We start from the raw sequence: 27,147 nt of genomic DNA, 5'->3' as shown, positions 1-27,147 counted from the left end.
AGTTATAGTAAAATAATGTTTTATAAGTTTACAGCAGTAAAGGCTTATTTTATTTTATTTTTATATTTTATTTTATATTAAATAAAAAGTAGCACAAAGTCAAAGTAGTTGACACATACTCATAACATAGTACCCTCTCAGTGGCTTTCAAACGCGCTGGGGTTTCTGCTGTGTAAGTATTCTTTTGTGCTTTGAATGCCAAACGAGTAATACGGGAGCTCTCATACAAATTATTGTATATCTTTATGCTATGATCTTTTCTTGTGATTAAATAATTTTTAAGTATTCCCCTTTCCATGACTCTTTAAGTCGATTGTCCATTGAAAAATGTGATGAGGGGACGGTAGGTACTCAAATATTATATATGGAATTAAATTCGTCGTCTGTCCGTCTGTCCCGCTATGTGCCTGTCTGTCTGTCTGTCTGTATGTCTGTCTGTCTCCAGGCTGTAACTGAAGAACCGCTATAGCTAGACTTCTGAAATTTTCACAGATTGTGTATATCTGTTGCCGCTATAACAACAGAATATACTAAAAAAAATGTAAAAATTTGAGATAATTTCCCATATACAAAACGTATTTTTTGGCCTTTTTTGCTCGTAATTCATAATGACAACAGATAGGCACTTGTAATTTTCACAAAATCCTTAATTATTATGTATAATTTAATAATTAATAACAATAAAATAAAATAAATATTTAAGGGGGGCGGGCTCCCATACAAAACACACAATTTTTTGCCTATTTTTGCACTATAACGGTACGGGGAACCCTTCGTGCGCCAGTTTTACTCGCACTTGGCCGATTTTTACTCTAAACACCCTCAGTTAACAATTACACTGAAATGAAATAACATGTGCATTGTCAAGTCTAGCTAATGTTATTGTTTAATTATGTGTAGCAGATGAGTGTTTTGTTTTTATAAGGACTGAAATAATACAAGAGACAATTATTCCACTTCTACAGAGAAAGTACGCAAATTATGAAAACACCTTCTGATAGTACATCTTCATATCGCAATCTGATTTCTTAGATACTTCTTCAAAATTTAAAATATTTTTTATTTATAAAATATTTTCGAAGACTAATGTCAAGTCCCACATTTTGATGACGAAGTTCGTCATCGTTTTTAACGAAGTAGACTTTGGCTACGGCCTATTATTTTCAGTGTTCTAAATCTTCTAGAAATTCCATGACGTATATCCCAAGCCTTATAATCCCCGGGCAGTAGTTCTAAGCTCTACAGCAAGCAAAAGCTAAAGTGAACAGGGTTTCTTTCGCGACCACTGTACTATATCGGGTAAAAAGTAGTAGAATTACCTATCAGCCTAATATTCTACAATACCAAAGATGACCAAAATCCGTTTAAGCATTTTGGCGTGATGAACACGCAAATTTTTTGCCTTTTATCATTAGTAAGCATCAATAATGTGATGTGGCAAGTTTCTTATATTACATCTTTGGTACAACTGATAATTCAAATAAAAGGATTGAAATTTAAAGGCAAACCTGATTAAATTCCGATACATTTTATTGTTAGGGTCCAGTATTATCAAACATTCCGAACACCTTAACTGGTCGTAGACGAGATTAAATGGGAATTTTACTTTAACAGTTCTGTTCATTAAAATTTTACAAATACATAGATGGCAATGATAAAAATCAAAACATCTAAATTCCAATGCGTGATCTGTATCAATAATGTAAAGTACAGAACTACGTCTAGAATCATATTTAGAACAATTAGGGCCTGTTTCACCACTTCCTGATAAGGCTATCCATCACTTAACTTGACAGATGAAGTATGGAGAATCTGTCATAAAAGCTGTGAATAACCTATTCGGCACTTTATCAGAAAGTGGTGAAACAGGCCCTTAAAATAATAATTATATAAAGTTGATAAACACGGTCCGAACAAATGACGTCGCATTGGTCCGTAATTATCAGCCTTTGAATTTTTTAATGGTGGTACATAATATAGCTTTATAATTAGAACTGAAAGTCATTAAGAAAGTCTTTGAAGATAATATAATAATCATGTAACTGTATAATATTATAAGCCACTTAGGGTTTATGATCACTCAAGCAATTATAGCATTATGCTTAATCGATAGCTGATCGGCTCACCCTAGAGCACTCAGCCATAGATCGGCAGATAGTGTTGGATGTTCGAGGGGAACATTCATTTTTAATGAGCCACTGAAACGCCCTCGGTTCCGTTAGTGACGATATTTATATTACAAAATAGTCGATATTCAAAACAGTTAAACTTATGCCTTTAAAGTTTGGTTCTATCATGTTCCGAGTTCAAGTTCCTATACAAAGTGTGACAAAACATCATGTTTGTTATATTCTGTATGTAACACTATACAATTCTCGTGTCGCAGTGTTGTTGGCTAGGTCCTGGAATCTGCCAATGTTTAATTTTATCCGGAAATTAGGTTTATGACAAAACTGTATTGACCGGGTAAACTAGTATAAAACTATAGCTTAAATTAAAATTTAGTTTGTTATTATTTTTAGCAATATTCCGCTAAATAAAAATCAACCTTTAAGCAAATGAATGAGTGTACGCATAGGCATGCGTACAGCACCCCCTCTTCTCCCACACTACCTATGCGTACACTCGCATGCAAGAACCTGCAAACACCACTACCACACAAGCAATAATGTTGGCAAATCCGTGCAAGGTTGCCGCCACCACCACCATGCAGGTTGAAAACCTCGACGAGCGTTTCGCCCCAACACCGGAGCATCTTCAGAATGTGGACTCTACGAACAACGTCCGTCAAGTGCCGCCACCGTGCACCGGCCAAATCACCGCCTTTTATACCCTATCGAACCCCGCTACTACTACTATCCCCACTACCCCCACTACCGTCACCAGTACCCCAGAACATAATATTAATAAGCGGTGACGTAGTCAAGCAAGTTGGTTAGGTTGAGGTTTATTTTGCGGAATATTGCTAAAAATAATAATAAACTAAATTTTAAGCTATGGATTTTCGCAAAGTAACGCCTGATTCTATTAACTATAGCTTAAAGCAAACCAAATGAAATATGTTGTTAACTGTTACTCACTTGAAAGACGATTGCTTCTCGCTTGATTTTAGAAAAGTCCTTGAAGATTGTGTCGACTATTTCTAAAAATTTATCTCGTTGAAGGAAGCTGGGAGCGTCCTTCTCGAAGTAATCGAGAAAATCGTACAGCAGGAAATACGTCCCTGAAATCAAAAATAAAAATTTTAGGAAAGTTATAAAAAAATCACACTACGTGTAAGTTTCTTAGGGTTCCGTACCCAAAGGGTAAAAACGGAACCCTATTACTGAGACTTCGATGTCTGTCCGTCTGTATTTCTCCAGGCTGTAACTCAAGAACGTTAGTAGCTAGAGAGTTGAAATTTTCAAAGATTGTGTATATCTGTTGCTGCTATAACAACAAATAGTAAAAACAAAATAAATTAAATATTAAATCCCATACAACAAACGTGACTTTTCAAAGATTTTTTGCTCGGTATCAATGATAACAGGTAGGCACTTGAAATTTTCACAAAAGCCTGAATTATATGTGTACCTTAATAAATAATAATAAAATTAAAAAAAAATAAGGGGGGCTCCCATACAAAAACACCTTTATTGGCCTATTTGTGAAATTTTATTAACAAGCAATGAAAAAACAGATCTTTTTATTAGTTACGTGTAAATTAGATGTATAGTTAGTAATATTATAAACGTATCTATTAATTCGCAGTGAAAAATATGCTGCTGGCCAGTGCGTGCAAAAGGAAATTTGGCGGTAAACGTTTCCCTTAGCAATGAAAACTAGCCCGCATCTATATTAGCAAGGCTAATATTCGTACCATTAGACCCAGTTTCATCAAGCAATGTTAAATAAATAATGGCTTGTTAAATCAGTTAACGGCCTGTTAGAGCTATCCAGCGTTCCAACATACGCTAATGTCATGTCAAATCGCCTAACACGGTGTTAAATTTTAATTCCTGCTGGGGAGGCCCGTTAAATATATAACAGGCCGTTATAATAGTCAAAACAAAAACTGTCAATGACAATATCCAATATAAATAAAAGAATCTCTTTTGACTTTTGAGTGTTTCCGCCATGCTTCGCCACATCCTTACATATTGTTTATTATTTTTCATGTTGTGCATAATTATTTATTTTCATTTTGTCAAAAATTCAGCCCTCGGATTTTCCTTGACATTGCAAATACACTGACTTGTATCAAAATTACCAAACCGAAATAAGTAAATAAAAATTTGTATCATGATTCATATGTTCAGCTTTGACAGATCATAATTATTAACCTGATAAATTAAAAAGAACTATTGTAGTGTAACAAATGTATGCGATTAGAGATATTTTAATTTGGTCGCATTATCTACCAGATGATCTATGATACGAATAAGGTGAAAATGACACATTGCAGCCAACATGTCGTATTAAACTTGTACATTGCAATTTCGTCGCCTTATAACAAGAACGAACGAATTGAATGTTATTCACTCGTTGTTCACTTAACATTGCATTTACTAATCCGCTGTTAAATTTTTACTGTGGGACATAAGTATTTTAACAGTCTGTTTAATTTTCCAAGGTCCGTTAAGTAATGCCTTGTTAGGATTTAACAAACATTGTTGGTGAAATTGGGTCTTAACCTTTCATCGAGATAAATCACGTTGTTTTGGAGCCTATTTAATGTAAGTATACTTATGCGTTTGCAAAAAAATAGGATCGAATCTACCCCCTTTATAATAAAGGTGGCGAATCGGACAGCATCTACTTTTTATATTGATAAGTGCATTTGTTGAATAAATAATAACTAGCTATTTGACCGAGCTTCGCTCGGTATTCGATAAAGCACGAGTAAAATGACATTTTCTAAAAATGATTCCTAGCTAGATGGATTTATCGCCCCCGAAACCCCCTTTAAACAAAATTTCATGAAAATCGTTGGAGCCGATTCCGAGATCGTTGCCATGGTGCCATACTTACTTAGTCACTTATTATAAATACTTTATATTATGGCAAAACAATGTTTGCCGGGACAGCTAGTTTTTTTTTAAATAAAATGCTCCAAGAAACGAGCAGACAGATAACCTTGTGGACACTCGCAATACGAGGGGAATTACACGTGTAATTCCCACCCCCTTAGGCCTCAAGTTACCTCACTCAATTGGAGAAACATAAGAATAATAATATTATCATCTTGAGTTTCGCGCCAGTTTCCTGAACCTCAAGATTAAAACATGTCTCTTAGGGCGCCTTCCCATATAGGCGAACGCGTTGGCCAACGCGTTGGTAGACGCGTTGGCAGTGCGCTTGCAACGGCGTTTGTGAATAATCCACACATAGGAATGTCGCTCAGTATGCTTTGGATCGATGTTGAGTCGCTAACAGCTGCAGCTGTATATTTATTCACAGCTTATAATTACTTTGTAAATGTGGACAAGAAAAAGTTTTTAAAGGGTATTCTCGAAATAAATAAATAAAAGGCGAGAAAACGTAACAAACAAAGAAATAAACTCACATTTACATAATATTTTATAATATTAAAATAATATAAGTAATTATTTTATTACCTACTTATTATTTATTAAATTATTACATATTATTATAATTATCATAACTATAACTCCGGGCGAACCGATCACGCGGCCTATGTGTGGATGGAGCACGAAGCTTGCGACAAATGTCCTTTGATCTTTGCCGACATTTCCGACCCGCGCGGCAAGCTCGCAGACGTGTCGGCCAACGTCTAAATACCTACGGCCAACGCGCGAGCGCCCGTTCTACACATTGGGCCAACGCGTCTGCCAACGCGTCTGCCAACGCGTCTGCCAACGCGTCGGCCAACGCGTTCGCCTATATCGAGTGCCGGCATAACACATTTAAATTTACGAATTCGTCATTGTCATAACAATTTGTCCAGTGGGATCATATTATTATATCCACTCCTAAACGAATTACGACACAAAAGTAATAATATTATAATGTTATTAGATGACTAGTGAATCGCCAACAACCGCAAAGTTATAAAATATTCAGCGCAACTGCTCAATATTCTTTGCGTGAAGATATTTTCAAATCAAAATGAAACGTGAGAAAAGTATGAAATATAAAGGCTTATAATTTATTTTAGGCAAATGAGGCAGCTAAGCAATAACCATAATCATAATATGGCTTAACCGTCTACAGAAGATTTATTGTCCAGAACTTCCTTGATGACCTAGACCAGATAAGAAATTAGGCTTATTAAATAGGAGGACTTAATATTTTTATAACATCAGTTTTCGTTTTAGTTCCTGAAGGATTTTTAGTACATGTAATGTTGAGTATATGTTCATCAATCAACCCATCGATCCCCAAGCGGCACCCGGCCGCGATTTTTCTCAAAGTCTGCGATTCCCACGATCGAGGTATTAATTATTATTATTGTTAAAAGCAGATCTATGGAAATCTAGACGATAGAATACGTGGGAGAGCCATGCTTCGGCACAAATGGGCCGGCTCGACCGGAGAAATACCACGTTCTCACAGAAAACCGGCGTGAAACGTCAGCGCTTGCGCTGTGTTTCGCCGAGTGAGTGAGTTAACCGGAGGCCCAACCCCTACCCTATTCCCTTCCCTGTCCTCCCCTATTCCCTTCCATTCCCATCCCTACCCTCTCCTATTACCCTATTCCCTCTTAAAAGGCCGGCAACGCACTTGCAGCTCTTCTGATGCTGCGAATGTCCATGGGCGACGGAAGTTGCTTTCCATCAGGTGACCCGTTTGCTCGTTTGCCCCCTTATTTCATTTTAAAAAATCTAGACGATTTACTATGTCAAATAGCAACAAAAACATGCAAAGCTAAGCTAAACCGTATGTGAATACGGTTTTGCTCGATCGAGCCATAACGTCGATCGAGCAAAACCCGCGGCTCGGGCTGTCGTCCACACATTCAGCATGCTCTATAGTTATTCTAAATCGATATATTTCATTCCATCAAGCCGGCTCGATGCGAGCCTTCGAGCTGTCAGTTTTGCGGTCCACGTAGTAATTATTACTCTATTGGGAGTAAAACTATCGAGCAAAACCGCATGTCAGTACCTACTTAGCATAACATAAACTAATTCCAACCTGCGTGAGGCAAAGGTAATGCTACCCTACAGGGATTAAATCAAATTATCATAATAATATTATTAAATTATACAATACATACAAACTCGTTAACATTATTTAACAAGTTTGTTACAATTTAAATTTAATAATTCAAAACCTCACCTTTCCTTGAATCTGTTTTTCGTTTAATTTGGTATGTTTGTTTCTTGGAATCGTTTATCAATAAAGTTTTGTATGGCATTGTATGATTTTCTCATTTTGAGGGGTTCCGTACCCAAAGGGTTAAAACGGGACCCTATTACTGAGACTTCGATGTCTGTCCGTCTGTCTGTCTGTCTCCAGGCTGTAACTCAACAACCGCTATAGGTAGAATTTTGAAATTTTCACATATTGTGTATATTTGTAATTGCCGCTATACTTACTAACAAATACTAAAAACAAAATAAAATTAATGTTTTAGGGGGCTCCCATACAACGAACGAGATTTTTTTGGCCTTTTTTGCTCTATATCAATAATGGCAACAGCTTACCTGTTGCCATTATTGATTATACACGACCGTACATTTTTCCTAAAAAAAAAAAGCCCTTAATGTGGTCTATTCTTCATGTTTGCCAAATAACATAAAAATTGCTCCAGTAGTTCTTAAGAATCTTAAGATAATAAGCAATTTCATATAATTTCCCCCGTTTTTTCCACATTTTCCTCTATTTCTTCGCTCCTATTAGTCGTAGAATAATAAAATATAGCTTATGGCCTTCCTCGATAAATAGACTATCTAACACTGAAATAATTTTTCAAATCGGACCAGTAGTTCCTGAGATTAGCGCGTTCAAATAAGCCCTTTCAAATAATTTCCCCCCGTTTCTTCCACACTTTCCTCTATTTCTTCGTTCCTTTTAGTCTTAGCGTGATAAAATATAGCCTATAGCCTTCCTCGATAAATGGACTATCTAACACTGAAAGAATTTTTCAAATCGGACCAGTAGTTCTGAGATTAGCGCGTTCAAACAAACAAACAAACAAACTAACTCTGCAGAATTATAATATTAGTATAGATTTGTTGTTATAGACGGACAGACATCGAAGTCTCAGTAATAGGGTCCCGTTTTTACCCTTTGAGTACGGAGTCCTAAAAATCGAATCAGCCTCGGGGATGAAATGTTCATTGATAAAACAAAATATGTCCATTGAGTACGGTACAATCTACACTAATATTATAAAGAGGAAAACTTTGTTTGTTTAATTGTAATGAATAGGTTCAACAACTACTAGACCGATTTTTAAAATTCTTTCACCATTCGAAAGCTACATTATTCACGAGTAACATAGGCTAAATTTTATTTAGGAAAACATAGGTTTCCGTAAAATATTTGGGTTTTTCGGAGACAAGGTGTAAAAAGTCGACCAGAAAAGTTACCTATTTTGCGTACGCTGCCTAAACTAAAGATAGAAGCATAAAATGTTCTAATTAATTGTAGATCTTATAAATATCTACAAAAAAGTCTATGACACACTATACCTATCTATGTCGAGTGAGGCACAACAACAATTTTTTTATTTAAAAAATCTTGAATTTTTTTGGACTACATTTAAACGCGTTTATTTTACTCATGCTATTAATCCTTATCAAAATAAATTATTTAATCACTAATTACAGTTTATAATATTTTGTCTTTAAATGACTAAAACTGGACGTTTGGTTTTGAAGTTATGGCGAAATTAAAATATGTATTACGATTTCTACTGCACGGCCCGTTGCAAAGTGGGCGTCATCAAGAGGAGTTTAGATCTATTAGTTCTTTTCAGAGCTAGAATATTACTCGCTATTAACATTTTCTTAAATATTTGAAAATGCCTAAGAGAGCTAGGTCGGACGACCATGGCGCCATACTTATATATTAGTCACTTCAATAAAATAATATCTCTTTTTGTAAGACCCAAAGACCCGAAGACCTGACCCGAGACCTGAGGAGTCGTGTTCTCTTGTGTTTCCATGAGTGACAGCGATCGTTTTCCATCAGGTCATCCGTTTGTTCGTATAAGTAGAGTTAGACTGTTATGTAGTGGGCCAAAGTAAACACTTTACACGTGAGCAACTCGTGAACACCATAATTATTGTGACTGCAGAGTCGACGTCGAATGTTTGAGGCGCGACATACCCGATGCCTCGTATATAGTATTCGTATAAAACAGTAGTCCATATTTCATAATAGAGTACACGCATCTTATAAGTACTGATTTATGATAAATTGAAGAAGCAACTCAATACATTAACAAGACGCTCGGTGGTTAAAATTATTCGTGTTAAGCGATTGCAATTTCAAGAATACAGTTGAGTTACTCTATGGTATTTATACTATGTCCTCGATAGAGGTGACAGGGTCGCCCTCGTCAGAGTAGACAGAATGATAGAGTATGCCGACTTAGAACTGATGTTGAAATTTTTAAATTTGACGTATTTTGACGAAAATCGTTGCTAGGGTTGTTAACTTGTTACATACGAATTTAAAACTATGACATATTCGATGGACGTGTTCCTCTTTGGTCGTATTGTTGTTTGTGTTTTGGCACATGCGATTAAAATTGTCAGAATCCAATTTTGAAAACTTTATTTTTAATATTTAAAAATAAATTATATCAGCCAGCGCGAGGCACATTCCGTTCATAATCCTAGTGAAACCCGACGAATTTGACAGATATTGAAACCTGTCCGTCTCTTTGCAGTCGAACTACTGGTCGTTATGTCTGTTGTGCCCTCGTCGTGTTTTTTCGTTCGTGTCAACAAAAAACATTGCGAACTTGCGATAGTTGGATAGCTTTTGTATATATTACGGCCATTAAAGGAGATAATGAAATAAAAGAAACATTGTTGAGAAATAATGTACTAGTTGATATTACGTTTTCTAGAATTCCCTCTTATCGTAGTGGGGAGCGGGGAGGCGGGTGCGTAGCAACGAGCGGGGAGGATGGGGGCGCGTGGGCGAGTCTGTAGTACTGGGTAGTACGGCGTGTTGTGTCTACAGCGCTGTGCGCAGGCGCGCGGTTCGTCCTCGAACTCCCGACGAATATTTTGTGATATTAAATATTACCTTTGATACTAATTACCGGTTGACGTTCCGATACCAAAGGTTTGGAACTGTCGTTGTGATCCCACGAAGGCGATTCGTACAACTAATGAGTAATGACGGTCGCTACGTGTTTGCCGCGCTATTACCACTGTGTTTATTTTGCTAATATTTATACTAATTGATTTAGTAAGCCGGTTATCATTAATTCAAATAATAAAAGTAATCATTTAGTTAAAAGAGGTTAAAGAAGACATAGTATAAGAGAAGAAATCATTCAAATACTAGAGAATGGAGGAATTCTATAATGTGTTACATGATTTCAGTAAAAGCAATACGTTCAAATAATGCTTAATGTTGCACGCAACTCCGAAAACAGTTTCTGTGTAAGGACTAAGGTCGCCAGGAGTGAGCCAACACCAGCCTGCCATGAATGTGGCGCTGCGGAAGACACGGCATACCCTCGAGGTGTGCGATCGTTGGGCCGTACAGCGCCACGATCTCGTGGCAGTGCTAGGCGGGGACCTCTCGCTCCCGAGCATGGTGCGCTACATGCTCGAGAGCGATGAGGCCTGGCAGGCGGCGGTCTCTTTCTGCGAAATTGTGATGTCACAGAAAGAGGCTGCAGAGCGGGACAGACAGGACGATCTTCTAATTCTCGTCTAACGGGGCTCCGGGAGAGGATGGGAACCTCCCCGGCTTAGCCAGTCCGGCGCCAATTTGCTGAAGCGTCCCTTAACATTGGTGGAAGTCCGGTCCCACTTGAGGTAGACCGGCCGGTTGTGGAGGAAGTCCTGTGTTTGTAAGATCCAGGACGTCCCTCCGTATATGGCTGAAGGCAAACCGCAGGTGGTTTTAGTGGATAAGCTCGGCAGTCCAACATACTACCGGGGTGCTTCAGCTTAAAAAATACCGAAAACAGTTTGCACGTGAGGACCGTACATTTATCAAAAGCCTATGTTTGTCTATTGTTTTCAAAATCGGTTTATCGATTTTAGCATGAAAATGAGACTAACGGTCACCGCAGACTTACAATTTAAAGTTGGCCGACTATCGTAGAAACCACAGAAATAGATCAAGATAGAAGCGCCATGTCGCTCCAATTTTTATGAACACGAGCGTATGGCGCTTCTATCTTGATCTATTTCTGTGGTTTCTACGATAGTCGGCCAACTTTAAATTGTAAGTCTGCGGGGACCCGGGTCACCGCAGATATACAATTTCAATTTTTCAAATTTGGCCGACTATCGTACAACTAAATTGCGAATTCTCATACGATTGGTGTGGAAATATTTAGTTGTACAATTTAGTTGGATGCAATGTGCGAGCTCTCATAAGTCGCTATAGCTATTGGTATACAATGCGATTTAGTTGGCCAACTTGAAATTGTAAGTCTGCGGTCGCTCTAACAGTTACACTGTATATTAGTTTGATAACAACAACAATAGTGTTGGAAAACTTTCAGATATATCGCATGATTATTATTTATTATATTACTCGATGAAAACAAGGGGAAAGTATTGTTGTGGGCAGGTAATCGCGGACGCTACATCTATTGTGGAATCATTTCCTGTTTAATAAACGCTTACACAACCTGAGTTTGAAAAATTTTATATCAAAGTTAGAAATCCATATTACTAATGGTAAAAATCTGAGTGTGTGTGACTATGTGTGTCAGTCTATCTGTTACCTCTTCTCGTTCAAACCGCTGAACCGATTTTCCTGAAATTTGGTATGGAGATACCTTGAATTCCAGGAAAGGACAATGGATACTTTTTATCCCGGTAAAATGTATGGTTTCCGTGCGATAAACGAATTTTGGCGCAAAGTAGTTGCGGGCGTCTAGTAAAAAATATGAGACTTTTGTGATGTGTAACACAATAATGAACGCTTGGTGACTATCCTCAAACCCCATAATTTTCTTCTTTCTAATATTGGCGTCGAAATTATCGAATATGAGTCTAATGATGGCCATACACGGGGCAATTATCGTAACGATTTATCTCCTCGATGTTAAAATCGAACGATAAATTGTACGTGTGTAGCAATATCGCAAACGATTTTACGTTCAAAAGATCGATTGGACGATTTTCTTGACGATCTATCGAAACGACAAATTGTCCCGTGTATGGGCACCTTAACTACGTCTTGAGTCGTAGAATCTAAGTAAGTCTTGAGCAAAATTATCGTTTGCGGACTCGTGGAGAAAACAAAGGGTAGATCCAGTTTACTTTCCACTAGAGAAGACCTTTAGCACTTGACCTTGTTGGCGAGCGCGGCCGGCTTTTTGGTAAGCAGTTATGTAACGTAAAAAATAAATTTGAGGTAAAAATCTAGTTAACATTTTAACCTTTTAATTTAAGAGCAGGTTAAAAGATAACTTTGTACGAGATAAAATGACAAATATCGTATCTTTTATGAGAGACGATAATTCTTGCATATTCACTTTTTAGCAACGACTGCCCATCTACTATTATATTATTATAATAGTACAATCACATTTTAATGTAGTTAATAGAATCAGGCGTTACTTTGCGGAAATCCATAGATTAAAATTTAGTTTGTTATTATTTTTTTACCAATAATCCGCGAAATAAACCTCAAACTCAAACCTTTTGACGTGGGAGAGCCATGTTTCGGCACGAATGGGCCGGCTCGACCGGAGAGATACCACGTCCTCACAGAAAACCGGCGTGAAACAGCGCTTCTGCTGTGTTTCGCCGAGTAAGTGAGTTTACCGGAGGCCCAATCCCCTACCCTTTTCCTTTCTCTACCCTCCCCTATTTCCTCCGTACCCTACCCTATTCCCTTCCCTACCCTCCCCTATTACCCCTTAGAAGGCCGGCAACGCACCTGCAGCTCTTCTGATGCTGCGAGTGTCCATGGGCGACGGAAGTTGCTTTCCATCAGGTGACCCGTTTGCTCGTTTGCCCCTTTATTTCTTAAAAAAAAAAATAACCTTAAAGTAGATGAGTGAGTGGACACTGTACGCATCTAGGCACGCATAGGCATGCGTACACTCACTCACTCACTTTAAAATTGAGATTTATTGTGCGGATTATTGATAAAAAAATAATAACAAACTACATTTTAATGTTCATTGGATGCTCGGTACCCAATACGGTAAAAGAATTATTCAAGTTAAATATTATATGGAAGTTATAATATTTATTGACTCGTTCAAATCGTTTTCCCGGCAATTCTTTAGAAAAGAATAAGTACCGTGGAGCACTGCTACTAGAAAAATTCATTTGATAAAGTTTTACTCCGGCACGCCGCACGACAATGGGCTTGTCCTCGTTTCTACTTCACAATACATTATGTACGTGAATATGAAACAATTGAAATATAGCTAAATAAATTACAGTACAAGGAAAAAGAATTCCAAAGAAAACCGATAGGGAGCAAAAAATGTACCTTTTTTTCTTTGATACGTTTTCCTTCAAATTTTAAATTTTTCAATAGCATTTAACTTCTTATTTTGTATAAAATTTTTTGGTCTAGTTCAGGGCTTCCCAAACTGTGCGTCACGACACTGTCCCAGGGGTGTCACATGTCAACACAACCAAATCGAGTGAGCGCCGCGCGCATTATGTCAATCATACAATATCTCGGGAATCCGGGCAGTCTAAGTCCCTGGTTTCAGAAGCTATGCTCAGAAAAACAAGCGCAGCCTTCATATTAGCCATCCTTGCTGGCTTTAATATCGTTGATATATATTTCTTTTAATTTTTATGCTTATGTTTTGTTTTGGTCATTATATTTTCCTAACAAAAATGTAAATATCCAAATAGTGTTTAGAATATGATAACCTATGTAGGCTGGTTCTAAAATTAAACTAAATTTAAAAAAAGTATTTTTGGGGAATGGGTTGAGGGACATCGTAAAGAAATGGCTAAGTCCCAAGGGCGTCACAGTACAAATAATTTTGGGAAGCCCTGGTCTAGTTTACAATCGTAACAAACCTCAAAAATTTTGTACATTTCCAGAAATAGTAAAATATGCTAAGCACAAACAGAATACAATTTATATTTATGAGAACATAAAACAAAAATATGCATAGGGCATCTTTTTCCTACACGAAATATTTGTATGCAGGGTTTGAGAAATATTTCAATTATTGTCAAGCCAAACTACTATTCTATTATGATTACCGTTCCGTGACTTTTGGGCTATAAACAAAACTATAAGTGAAGCTTTGTTGTCTGTCCGTCTTCTACCAGACCGTATAGTTGTATATGAATTTTCATGTTTTAAGCAGGTACAGTGCTCCAAAAGTGATAATGCGCATGGACATTTTAGTGATTTTTTGGTAACGGTCGTATTTCCCGAGCGACAATAGGTCGTAACACAGTCATTATTAACGGTCATTCATGCGCATAATTAATTTTGGAGCTATACTGTACCTAGTTTTGCTGCCGCTATAACAACAAATACAGAAAACAGATAATAAACAAAATGTTTAATGGAGCTCTACTCCTACTTAAACATGTTTTAAGGTGGTTTTATGCAAGTTGTACCGGTTTTGTGCGTGAGAATGATTCGCACTTAGCCGATTTTAGATCAATGATGCATAGTAAATGATTTATTGTGTACCTACTTGTTACAATGAAAGTAAAAACAATGATATACGCTAGCTTGAAATCTTAGCATTGACTCGGAATATCACGAAAAGTCTGCAAGTACTTACTTAGCGAGTGTCAATAAAACTCATGCTAAATTGTATTGCGCAATGGCGGGCAGGAAAATTATAGGGGTGGGACTTAAAAACTGTGATGGATTATGATGTATCAAGACGACTACGAGACTTTTTAAAGTCTCGTAGTATATTATTAAAAGTTTTTTTTTTTTTGTGAAATAAGGGGGCAAACGAGCAAACGGGTCACCTGATGGTAAGCAACTTCCGTCGCCCATGGACACGCGCAGCATCAGAAGAGCTGCAAGTGCGTTGCCGGCTTTTTAAAAGGGAATAGGGTAATAGGGGAGGGTAGGGAAGGGAAGGGAATAGGGGAGGGTAGGGAAGGGAATAGGGTAGGGGATTGGGCCTCCGGTAAACTCACTCACTCGGCGAAACACAGCGCAAGCGCTGTTTCACGCCGGTTTTCTGTGAGCCCGTGGTATTTCACCGGTCGAGCCGGCCCATTCGTGCCGAAGCATGGCTCTACCATGTAAATTTATTACGTTTAATAATTTGTTCGGATAGTAACATTTTTAAGTGTTTATTTGTTTATATCTTAAAAGCTCTTAGCAGCTTTATTCATGAACACCGTAACTTTAAATACAAAACACGAGTTCTTCTCAAAAATGTACAATAAAAAAAAAAAAAATACGACACTTCACATTAAACTGAAAGAAATAAACGACTACGTAAAATTCTAACAGATGTAAAATGTATAAATAATTGTAAATTTAGAGCCACTTTCTGAATGTATCCAGCTTCGGCTACTTTTATAATGTACACAAAACGTGATTCTCCGCAGGGAGTCGGCGCAGCTCGCAAGGGAGTTTTCCCGGACCAAGTGACCGTATACTCGACCTCCATTGTGTACTATTCGTTTACTGGCTAGTAAGATTTTCTAAACACCAATATTTACTTTACGAGAGTGCTATTTTGGCCTCATTTTGGAGAATTGTAAACATAAAAAGCTTTATTTTAATTAAGATTGAAACAATTACAATCAGTGTTTTTCGCAAATGTTTTCTTTTACATAAAGTGTGGAATTGAGTCTAGTTATGTTTTATGTAACTCCAAAATTAATGACGTAAATATTCTTTCCACTTATCACGAATATGCCCCGAATATGTGAGCGATAACACAGAAGCTAGTTCCAATTGCGGCAGTGCCGGTGCGACGTGGTAATTCCCTATCGCGAGATCTTGATCAATATGGAAAATTAACATACGAGCCGTATTAACTATTAATCATTAGCTGGCGCGAAACGTGCTACGGAAGTTATTTATAGGCTACAGGGAACAGATTTAACGTTACATGTCGTAGATATGAGCATTATATTACACTCGGTAGACCTATTATAAAGTTAGAGGTTCTTACCTTCATCCTGATTACTGCCGAGCAAAACTTCTGCATTGTGGAACTTCCCTTCCTTCATCATAGTATCTGGGTCTTTCGGGAGAAACACCCCGTCGACAGTCGGCGCCGAAGGGAAACCCAGGATGCCGGTGTACGAGTTCCACTGCTGAACGGATATAGTTTTAGCGTCGACGCCGCGCATACAGTCCATGACCAAGCTCGGGTCCGCGGCGAGCAGACTGCTGTTACAATTGCAATCGTCGATCAGGATCTTCCCTATGTCCTGAGCCCTCTCCCCGGTCATCCAGCTCCAGGGTGCGTTCAATGTTCCCGACTGCAAAATACCTCTCTTGAACAGGCCCTTCATTTCCGGCGACAGCATGTGAAGACTCACGCTCCCTCCGCCGGCCGACTCCCCAAACAACGTGATCAACTCGGGATCGCCACCGAAAGCGCGCGCGTTATCCTTGATCCAACGTATAGCTAGCTGTTGATCCCAGAGTCCCATGTTACCAGGCGCCTCCTCGCTTCCGGGTGAAAAAAACTTATTCAAATACAAAAACCCGAACGCCCCGACTCTGTACTGCATCGATGCCACGATGACGTCGCTCGAAGAAGCCATTATGTCAGCCTTATACAGGTCGAGAGTGGCCGTGCCGCTCATGTAGCCGCCCCCGTAGATCCACACTAAAATAGGTACCTTCGGCCGTTCGGCGAGAGGCTTATCCTGGTGATGCCGCACACGTAAATGCTGAGGCACCCAAATATTTAAATAGAGACAGTCTTCTGAAATATTGGTATTCGGGTTCCACATCTCCTCCCCCTCGAATCCCGGAAAGTACTCGTATCTCTCCTGGTAGCAGCTGTTGGGCATGGCGGTCGCCTCGAGAACCCCGTGCCAGGGGTCGATGGGCACGGGCTTCCTGAATCTCAGTGGACCCAGTGGGGGTTTGGCGAACGGGATGCCGGTGAATATGTGGACCTCCCGGCCCATGACCGTCTTGGCGTAGCCCTTGACGAGGCCGCTCTTGGTTTCGACGACTAGCGGATCATTGTGGAAGTTCTTGGGTGCCGAGCTGGTGGTGGGCGTGGTCTGGGTGGTGGACGTGGTGGTATCGTGGTGGTTCGCCCACGACCGGCCCCACGCGCTCGAGACCCACAGGCACAGCAGCAGCTTCGTGAACACGATTTTGTTGTGGGCGATCATTTTCGATGACTCTCTTCCTCGAGTTTAACGAGTAGTATGTAATCGAAAGTAGTCGGCTAATTTGATCAAATATTTATTGAAACACATTTCTGTTCTCGAGCAGGCTTGTAATGTTGTCCGCAGAGTCACGTTCCTGGAACAAGAGAATAAAAAAATATTTTCATATTGTCAAGACTTTACAAATTACAATGTAGACGGAGAAATACAACAGAACATACAACAGATCATGGCGCGTTGAGAATAAAATGAGACTTAAAATCATAATCCTTATAAACTGATTTCTTGGCGTACAATTACAGTATGATATACTCCGGAAAATGGCAGCTTTACTTGTGATAAGCCTTTGCAATCCATTAGCTGTAGAGTGAGTTTTACGGCTACTGAAATGGGAAATCAATCCCGACTATGTACACCGCAGTTGAGCTTCCTCAATTTATTACTTGAGCGATGGTGCACTGCGAATAAAATCCTATTCCGTTCGCTACTAACTGTTCTATATTTAGTATTTTTAGTATGAAAACACAACACACTTAAAGTCTACTAGTATGATAATATTGCTTTAAGTTTATAATAAAAGAAATTCCTATTTCGTGAAAACTGAGAACCAGAGAGTGACAATTTATGTACTTTTTCGAGTTGAGTCTTAGTATGTTGATGTGCTTACTTAATTTCATCACTATCAATCAACACAGCCATTTATGCGTGAAGTTTTTTTAAATAGGCAGGCAAATTAAATATATAACTTTAAATTATAATATATTTTATGACGCTAAACAAGGGCGTCGCCAGGGGGGGGGGGGGCAAGGAGGGGCAGCTGCCCCCCTCTAGAGATTCTAACACTCGATTTACACTCGCGCGCGAGCCACGAGGCGAGCCGCGAGACGCGCCGCGAGGCCTGAGTGTAAACTCGAGCTCGCGGCTCGCAGGGCTCGCGTCGGGAGCGATTTCCAAAGGAGCTCAAGGGGGACGCGAACTTTGTGTTTACACTCGCGCTTCGACGCCAGCTGCGCCACGAGACGCGAGTATAAATCTCGTATTAAAAAGTTGCCAAATATAATGCAAACAACGACCACTATAATATTAAAATCTGGCTTATTCAAATTCAAACTCCTTTTTATTCTATTTTTCTAATAAATAATTTTTTCTAATAAAAAACTTGTAAATAAGTTATTATAACTTATTTACAAGTTTTTTATTGCATAGTCAAGAGCTCGTGCTCGTGTAGCTTTACCACGAAGCTAAAACAAAGCTTTCACATCTCTCTCTCTCGACTCTGTACTGTCACAGAATATATTATAATTTATGTATATAGTACTAAGATACTGTTGTTATTACAATCACTGTAGATCATAGATGTAAGGCTCGTAGTACAAGTGAAAAGCTTCATGTGCTGTCGACTTTACCTACAATTCATATCTACTTTTTAACTGACTTCCAAAAAAGAGGAGGTTATATGTTCGGCTGTGGAGATTTTTTTTTGTATGTTCAACGATTACTCCGCCGTTTGTGAACCGATTTTCGAAATTTTTGTTTTGTTGTATTAGGTTTCACTCCAATTTGGTACCATGTTCATAAAAGTGGTGATCTGATGATGGGATCCATGAGTAATCGAGGGAACTCCTCGAAATTTATAATCATTATTGGTGGTTGTAAACCCTCCATGGGCGAGTTCGACTCGCACTTGGCCGATATTATTATATTTTACCGCCTCATTGTTTAAAGAACTGCTTAGAATGAGATTTCTTACTGACAAATTCCGATTCGTTACTGCCCACACGTAACCGCTCATTCATTCATTTTTACCGCTCATTTAATTATTTTACTGTTCAATAATGTTTTCAATGATCCATTTCATTATTTTTTACAACTCATTTTTGTTTACTTTACTGCTTAGTTTTAACTGCTAAACTAGTTATTAAACGTGCCATTTATAATTTTTAACTTACCAAAACTGCAATTTACAACTGCCCCTTTAAATAAGTGCCTTATAATAACTTTACATTGAAAATATCCTTTGTTTTAATTCTTTTTATTAAGTATCTTTAATTTAATGTGTTATTGCTTTTTGTAGTTTTGTATCTAGTCTTACTGTCACATATTTTTTATCCATATATACGCTGCGCTTTCCGTTTTTAATATGCGAACAATGGTGTGGGTTATGTGTTTACCATTTCTAAACCATAGGTAATTGTAATAATTAAGTTTTAACATGTAACTGTTTATTGTTCCTAATAAAGAAAATAATAAAAAATAATATTAATATTTAATATAATAAATAAGTACATCTTCTTATCTTTCTCGTGTCACAATGTTAGTTACCTTACTCCTCCGAAACGGTTTTACTGATTAATGATTATACTCCTATTAATCCTTCGATCGTGGATTCTTGGAAACCTATTGTTATTCTATTGTGTCTCGCTCACCGGTGAGCTTGTAATAAGATACGTAGAATAATATACAGGTGTATTTTTCTACGTATAGTACGCGATAGTTTACTAGGTAACTAAAAAGAGTGAAATTATTATTTTTAACAAAAAATTAAAACCGACTTCCAAGGTAAAAACAATAATATCATACTCGTACTTATAATATGAACTAAAAAGTATTAAATAATTTTTCCTATCTAATAGTGCCTTTTTCCGTATTCGGCTAAAACTCAACTATTTCTGTACTCAATCTTTATACTTTTAAAGTCGGTGTCAGTTACAAAAGTTTCAAATATTCTGGCAAACTGAAGATTCAGCTATCTGGTACCGACTTCAAAATGATGAAGATTGAGTACAGAAATAGTTGAGTTTTAGCCGAATACGGAAAAAGGCACTATTAGATAGGAAAAATTATTTAATACTTTTTAGTTCATATTATAAGGATGTTATTATTGTTTTTACCTTGAAAGTAGGTTTTAATTTTTTGTTATCTCATTTATAGAGAATGAGAAAAGTATGAATTGTAGTAGGTAAAGTCAACTTCCCCCCCTGCGCCATCGGCTGGCGACGCCCTTGACGCTAAACAAATAATTCTATGGTTAATCTAACATTCAAGTAAATATATTAATATTATTTATTGTTATTACGCTAAAAAAATCCAATACGGCCATGAGAACAGTTATCTGAAATTTCGTCCACGTTCACTTCTCTGAAGATTAATTACACTTTGTGAATGTTATACGAAATGATCCTTAGTATATTTAGGTCATACTATACTAGAAAAACGTACTACTGTGTCTGCTTCTAATTTACGTATTAATAATATTATATTACTAGCTAAAAGCCGAGCTTTGAGAAGGCTCGCGTCGTTTTTCTGCGTGGTAATAATCTATGCTTTAAAGCAGTTTTTTTATTTTATTTTAATAGTTTAATAAAAACTCCCACACCGGTTTCGGTGACGGTGGCCGGTGTCATTGAAACCAGGCCAGTTACGCAGGAGTAATTTTATAGCGCCTATACAGGGTGTAACAAAAATAAGTGATAATACTTTAGGGTGTGTACGTGTTCCTTGTAGAGAGTTCACTGTGAAAGTAGAAGCGCCGAAAGAACTAAATTTTTTTTCACTTTTGTATGGGGAAACTCGTGACGCTCGGGCCCTTGCCCATACAAAAGTGAAAAAAAATTTTCGTCTTTCAGCGCTGTTACTTTCACAGTGAACTCTCTACAAGGAACACGTGCACCCTAAAGTATTATCACTTATTTTTGTTACACACTGTATAATATAGCCTACAAATAACATGTTTCCAACGCGGGAATCGAACCCACGACCTCCAAGTCTAGAGCCACGCTCTTAACCACTCGACCACGGAGGCGTTTTAATAGTAACCAAGCCTTGACTGATCGATGATAACAAAACAACATATAAATAAAATTTATTATAATATATTATGTTAAAGCCCAAATCAATAGGCGTGATAGTTTTTCCGTAAAGTGTACCACAAAAGTGCACAGGTTGTAGGATATACTAGGGCTCACTTCGCTCGCCCGGAGCTGAAGAATTCAATATTGTGTCTTAAAAATGCTTTCATCTTTAAGATAAAATATTGAATTCGTCACTGCTAGTACCTAATAAACATAAAAAAATACCGATAATAACTGAAACAGAAGAAAAGCACGATAACAGGTTTTCAGATTCACCTACCGCGCGATTAATTATATTTAAAACTTACTAGAGACCATAGAAAATATTAAATGTTACATGAAGTTTTCTGATTCTTAAAAAAATAAATTAATCGATTAAGTCATAAATATTGTATATAATAAAAGAATAAAACTTAGTGAGTCGTTAGTTCCCGACACAATCACAGACCAACGACGCGCCTGGGACACATCGCTCTAAGCGCCCCAAATAATAAAGTACAAACAAACAAATGGCACTTGTATTTCAGAAATCCTTTTCGTGTTCGCCAATTGTTTTGCCCGACAGCTAAAAAAGATATGAGCCATATAGAAGAATAATATTATGTGCGTATTTGTTTATATTCTTCAATTGAAAAGAGTATAAAAAGTAACCGCAACATATCATCAATAAAGGAAAACTCACTAAACAAATAATACTATTTTATTTATAACTGCTAAATATAATGACATAAAGTAAGTATGTCCACAATTGTACGCGTCTGAGCTTTGTTTGTTTTCTATAACATAAAAAAACCAATACGGATCAAAATTATAAAAATAATACTTAAGATAGCAAAAAAATTCAGTTATTTCGTAAAATTTTCAGACACACGTCGTGCTCGTTAAATGCAGTTGCAATACAACTTCCAATTAGCCAAGTTTGTTTCGATAGCTTATGGTTGACATTTTTTCAATAAAATAATAACATTATTTTATCGAAAAAATGCCAACCACATTGCATTTTAATAATAATATTTACTTGGGAGAAACAATTGAAGGTTCAATTCTAAATCACATAATTATGTAGTTTGTTCAACTATTATAAAAAAATACTATTTTCCATCAAAGCATGTGTCTTCGACAAACAGCTAATCTATGGAACAGTATTCTTAAACAATAAAAAATCTATTTCTTTTGGTTATATAATGCTTGTTAGGTCAAATCTTCTTAAAAAATCTGTGGTTTAATATTCGGGAGAGTTCGAGCACAAAGAAAACGAAATATTAGTCCCCTTCCATTATTAAAGTCACTTTTCCAAAAGACCATAAAGATTATATTACAAGGTTCGAACACTTAAGGATTTTGTCGCGGAGCACTTTTATTAATCCCGACGTTTCGGCTACTTTACAGTTTCAGGATTAATAAAAGTGCTCTGCGACAAAATCCGTAAGTGTTTAAACCTTGTAATATAATGAGTGATACTCGCGTAAACCTAAGAAATCATTATGTAGACCCTACGAATAATAAAAACTAAGGAAAAGTAACTCCGTCAAAAAACATGCTCCACAATACTTGTAAAAAAAGTGTACCTTAGGTACACATTTCAATACGTTTGCAATATTTAGGTGACCTTGAGCGGTACTAGGCTGACGTTACATGACAAATCAAAAGGAATCAAATTTAAAACGGTATTACCGTATCCAGAGAGTTACGATTCCTTAGTTTTTATTATTCGTAGTGTAGACCATAAAGGTTTTCAAAACATTAACTCAACATAAAACTATCCTAGTTTAACGAAACTATGTCACACGTAGTAGCAGTGTGATGAATAAATTCTTGAAGAGATCGCGATCCCTAGGCGGCAGTACCGACTACCGCGCAAATGAACTTACGGTTACTATGTATTCACGGCGCGTCTTATGCAGCCCCGCGCCCCGGCAAGACAGCCTGTGACCAGTAGCGGCGTTAGGTGACGTTTGGCGACCGCCCAGGGCGCCGGATAAAAAGGGGCGTTGAAGGCAAACAAAAGGGGTACCAATTTTTTCGGCACTACCAGCACCCTGGGCGCCGAAGAATTCTCGCCCAGGACGCTGGTAGTGCTAAAGCCGGCACCTCACGGTGACCTCAGCCCCCAGTGCCCCGAGTGCCCCAGCCGGGGTAGCGAGCTAATTATTATTAATGCCCCCATAAACGTGAATATCAAGATTTCACTCTAGAAAGTTCCAAGTAACTAATATAATATATTATATAGTTAGATCACCACTGTGGTACAATAAAAGTGATTATAGTTTTAAGTTTTCGTACTTTTTCGTCGAATCACTTTTACGTTTCAAACAAGGACCAATCCTTGTTTAATTGAGCGTGAGCGCGTGCGCGTTGGTGTTTTTAACAATTTAAGTGTACCGTAGTGAATCTACAATAGATATGATATTTAATCCCGTAAAAGAAATATTCATAATACTTTAAAAGTCTTCATCTGGGTGAGTACGAGACGAGCCAAGCGAAGCGCAAGGGCACTACCTACCTTTTCTCGAACATATTTTGTCTTTTTTTTAACCCTCATAGAGTTGGTTTCCAATGTACCAGATAGTTCATATTATCAGGATATTATGATGATAGATTCAGAAGCTTGGCTCTATATGAGATCTCATATTATGGTTTTCACAGGGTAAATCTTATGTGGTCGTCTCGGCAACATTTTACAAGAAATGTTTTTGTGGGATACGGGTATTTCAAGTTAAATGACTCACATTTTTTCGTATTAATTGATATTATAATTTCCTGTTTTGATATTCGGTTTATACCCAGTGAAGTCATTATCATTTAAATAATAATCTCTCGGGTCAATTGAATTACTTATAGATCAAATGATTTAATAAACAGTTCTAGATGTGAATTACTCTATAATTGCTCAAATAAATGTTAGACCTATACATTAAGACAATATATAAACAATACATAGACATAATTTAATTTTTAGGGGCATGTAATAAAAGAGATGAAAATCCAGTTTCTTTTTAATGTTATTTTATAATATTATACAAGGTGTAAGAAAACTAAGTGATAATACTTTAGGGTGTGTATGTGTTCCTTGTAGAGAGTTCACTGTGAAAGTAGCAGCGCTGAAAGACCAATTTTTTTTCACTTTTGTAATGGGCAAGCGCCCCAGCCCCAGCGTCACGAGTTTCCCCATACAAAAGTTTAAAAAATGGTATTTCAGCGCTGCTACTTTCACAGTGAACTTCTACAAGGAAAACATACACACCCTGAAGTATTATCACTTAGTTTTGTTACAGCCTGTATAGAGTAGACTACTGGAAACGACACATCCTTTTTAACATGGGAAATTGTATATTTTGCGAAGCTATATTTTATGCTGCCTAACGAAGTCGTAAATCATCTAGTTTCTAGTTATTATATATAGAAAAAAGACGATTTCCACCTTTCTTAAGAACATAACTATGGCAAAAAAAATTGTAAGACAAATAAAGGACTGCCACTATAGGGCCACTTACACCAATTGGATTTAAAGTTAACAGAGGTAGTATAGAATGTAATTTAAAATTATAGAATATTTTTACTAACGACAACCCAGACCTGCGCAATTAGGCCATAATTACCTATTAAAATTACTACTTAGCAATTTAACTACATCGTAAAGCCTTTGAAAATCGATCCGAACTAAGAAAGGTTAGAGAAAAACCTGCAGATAGATTGTGACGGGGGTGCGGGGGGCGGCGGGGGTGGAACAGGGAGGGGAGAAATGGGCGAGGGGGGTCGGCGCGCGCCGCTCGATAAATCGATGCCCGCGATACAATGGCATGCGGCGCCGGCCTTGGGCTGCAGGCTGCAAGACACACCTCCACAAGTTCATTGCCAACGCGCCATGTCTTCCCAATTACTTATGTAATATGTCGCTTGTTTACTAGTCTACATGGACGATAATGTGTTAATGATTACGTCTTGTTTCGAGACTATTTTGTTTATTCCATACTTTTCAATGCTGATGACAAAGATGGTAAAGTGATGCAACTATGGCAAAACCAGGAGGATAGTTAAATAATTTCATATTATGACTAGCTATCCCGGCTTTGCCATATAAAGTATTTCGCCAGTATTATTTTATTGAAATGACTAAATAACTATGTCACCACGGCAACGTCCACGGTTCAGTGACAACGTCCATCGCTATCCCGTCGCACAAACAATGGTCGCCGTCAGTCTCGAGTTGTAATAATTTACTATTATTTATTCAACAAATGCACTTATCAATATAATAAAAACCCAGTAGCCGATAATCAGACACACTGAATATGCATATAAAATTTGGTTAAAATCAGTAAAGCCGTTTCGGAGGAGTACGCGGCCTAACATTGTGACACGAGAATTTAATAAATGTAAGATATATAAATTATGAAGTTTTATGACTTTCTGCCTTGGAGTTGGAGCATACATTGTTATATTATGATAGATAAGCTATTTTTAAATAGGTGTTACACACGGTACAGGTACACAAGGATCTTGTAGCACTTGGATGATATTGTCATGGGCCGAGGATGCCAAACAGTTGGCAGCTATAATACCACCACGATAATTTATATTTCGACCAAATTAAGACCGATCCTTGGATGACTTTAGCTGTTTCATACCTACGCAATTATGTCAATAAGGCCATAGATATGAAACAGCTGTCTCTCCTCACAATATGTCAGTGTTCGTTCTAGTTTATAACTAGTACTATAGGATCCTTATAAGACTCTAGTATACTCTTAGGCAAGGGCTCTTTCACGATCCACAGGTTAAGTTTCACCTAAACATAGTTTACTTATTTTTAAATTATAGTTTTGGACTAAACTTCTACCGGAATAAGGGCATAATATCAGACATCCCTCCGCCTGAGGGTCGAACGTCTGCAGTCTCGCCACAAGGTCAACTTCAGTTCCTTTGTGGTGAGAGTACCGACGCATCTCCTGTCGACCATTGAAGCGGAGGAATTCTGGCAGACTGATGTGGTTTACCGAAGGTTCCGGGGGAGACTCCGGAATGAAGCGAGCGTCACGTCGCCGTTAATTCGTGATAAAGTGTAGTTATTAAGATTATAATTAATATGTATGTTAGACATTAAGGTATATATTGTATGGGCCTACGTAGCCTGATTTAAATAAATAAATAAAATAAAAAAGAATATGTGCAATAACATAGTCCAATGATACGCGTATAGTCATTAATTCTTCAAGCCCCATAAGAGCACCGGTGATCGCGACAACAATAGAATACAATAGCATTTCCTGGAAACTGTGATCGAAGTATTAATCTGCAAATTCACAACTGAATGGTTGTATCACGCGTAACTGAGCACAGCTGTATCGGCTGTGTCGTGGGAACGGGGCTAAGCTGGTAATACCCTTAAGAGTATGTAATCCATGTATGCCTACAGGTGTCGTAGGAATATAACACTTATTGTCCATAGGGGTGGACGTTTGTAGAGCCGATTTAGTAGAGCATCTTGTTGAAAGGAATATGTTACCTTATTAATTACCATCAGAGGAATTGATTCATAGGCAGATGGCAGACCTACTTTATTCGATCGGGTCATGTAAGTTCAGCGTCACTTATGATTTGAGAAAACCTGACCAAATTCCTTAGAGGCACCATAACATGCTTGTAAATCAATTTTCACGTTTACCATCTTTGATATTTAGCCCTCGATGTAAACAAAAGGGTGCCATCAGTGCCATGTTTTTAAGGTGAGGCCGCGTTAAAGTAAAAAACCGTGTTGGATATATTTTAGATTGCTTGTTTTCTATAAGGTGCCGGCCCGGCCGGCCGGCTATGGGCAAGTTAAAGTGTATGCTTGAACCAATCTATGTACAAATTTTAGAAGCTTAAATCACTCT

At 37.7% G+C, this 27,147-nt stretch overlaps 1 protein-coding gene across 1 annotated transcript in view; it reads right to left on the bottom strand.

Moving 5' to 3' along the window:
• The window catches only part of LOC121727416 (acetylcholinesterase-like), a 96,660-nt gene that overhangs the window by 12,678 nt on the left and 56,835 nt on the right, over positions 1–27,147 (bottom strand). The window contains exons 2-3 of the mRNA XM_042115259.1: positions 16,238–17,556; positions 3,081–3,223 (exon numbers count right to left, since the gene is read on the bottom strand). Coding sequence (XP_041971193.1) covers positions 3,081–3,223; positions 16,238–17,423 — 1,329 coding nt within the window. The 5' untranslated portion in view covers positions 17,424–17,556. The remainder of the gene's footprint in view (positions 1–3,080; positions 3,224–16,237; positions 17,557–27,147) is intronic.

Source organism: Aricia agestis, chromosome 5 (genome assembly GCF_905147365.1).
Source record: "Aricia agestis chromosome 5, ilAriAges1.1, whole genome shotgun sequence".
Classification (NCBI taxonomy): domain Eukaryota; kingdom Metazoa; phylum Arthropoda; class Insecta; order Lepidoptera; family Lycaenidae; genus Aricia; species Aricia agestis.
Note: the sequence above shows the minus strand (reverse complement) of the source record. Positions and strands in the feature narration are given on the sequence as shown.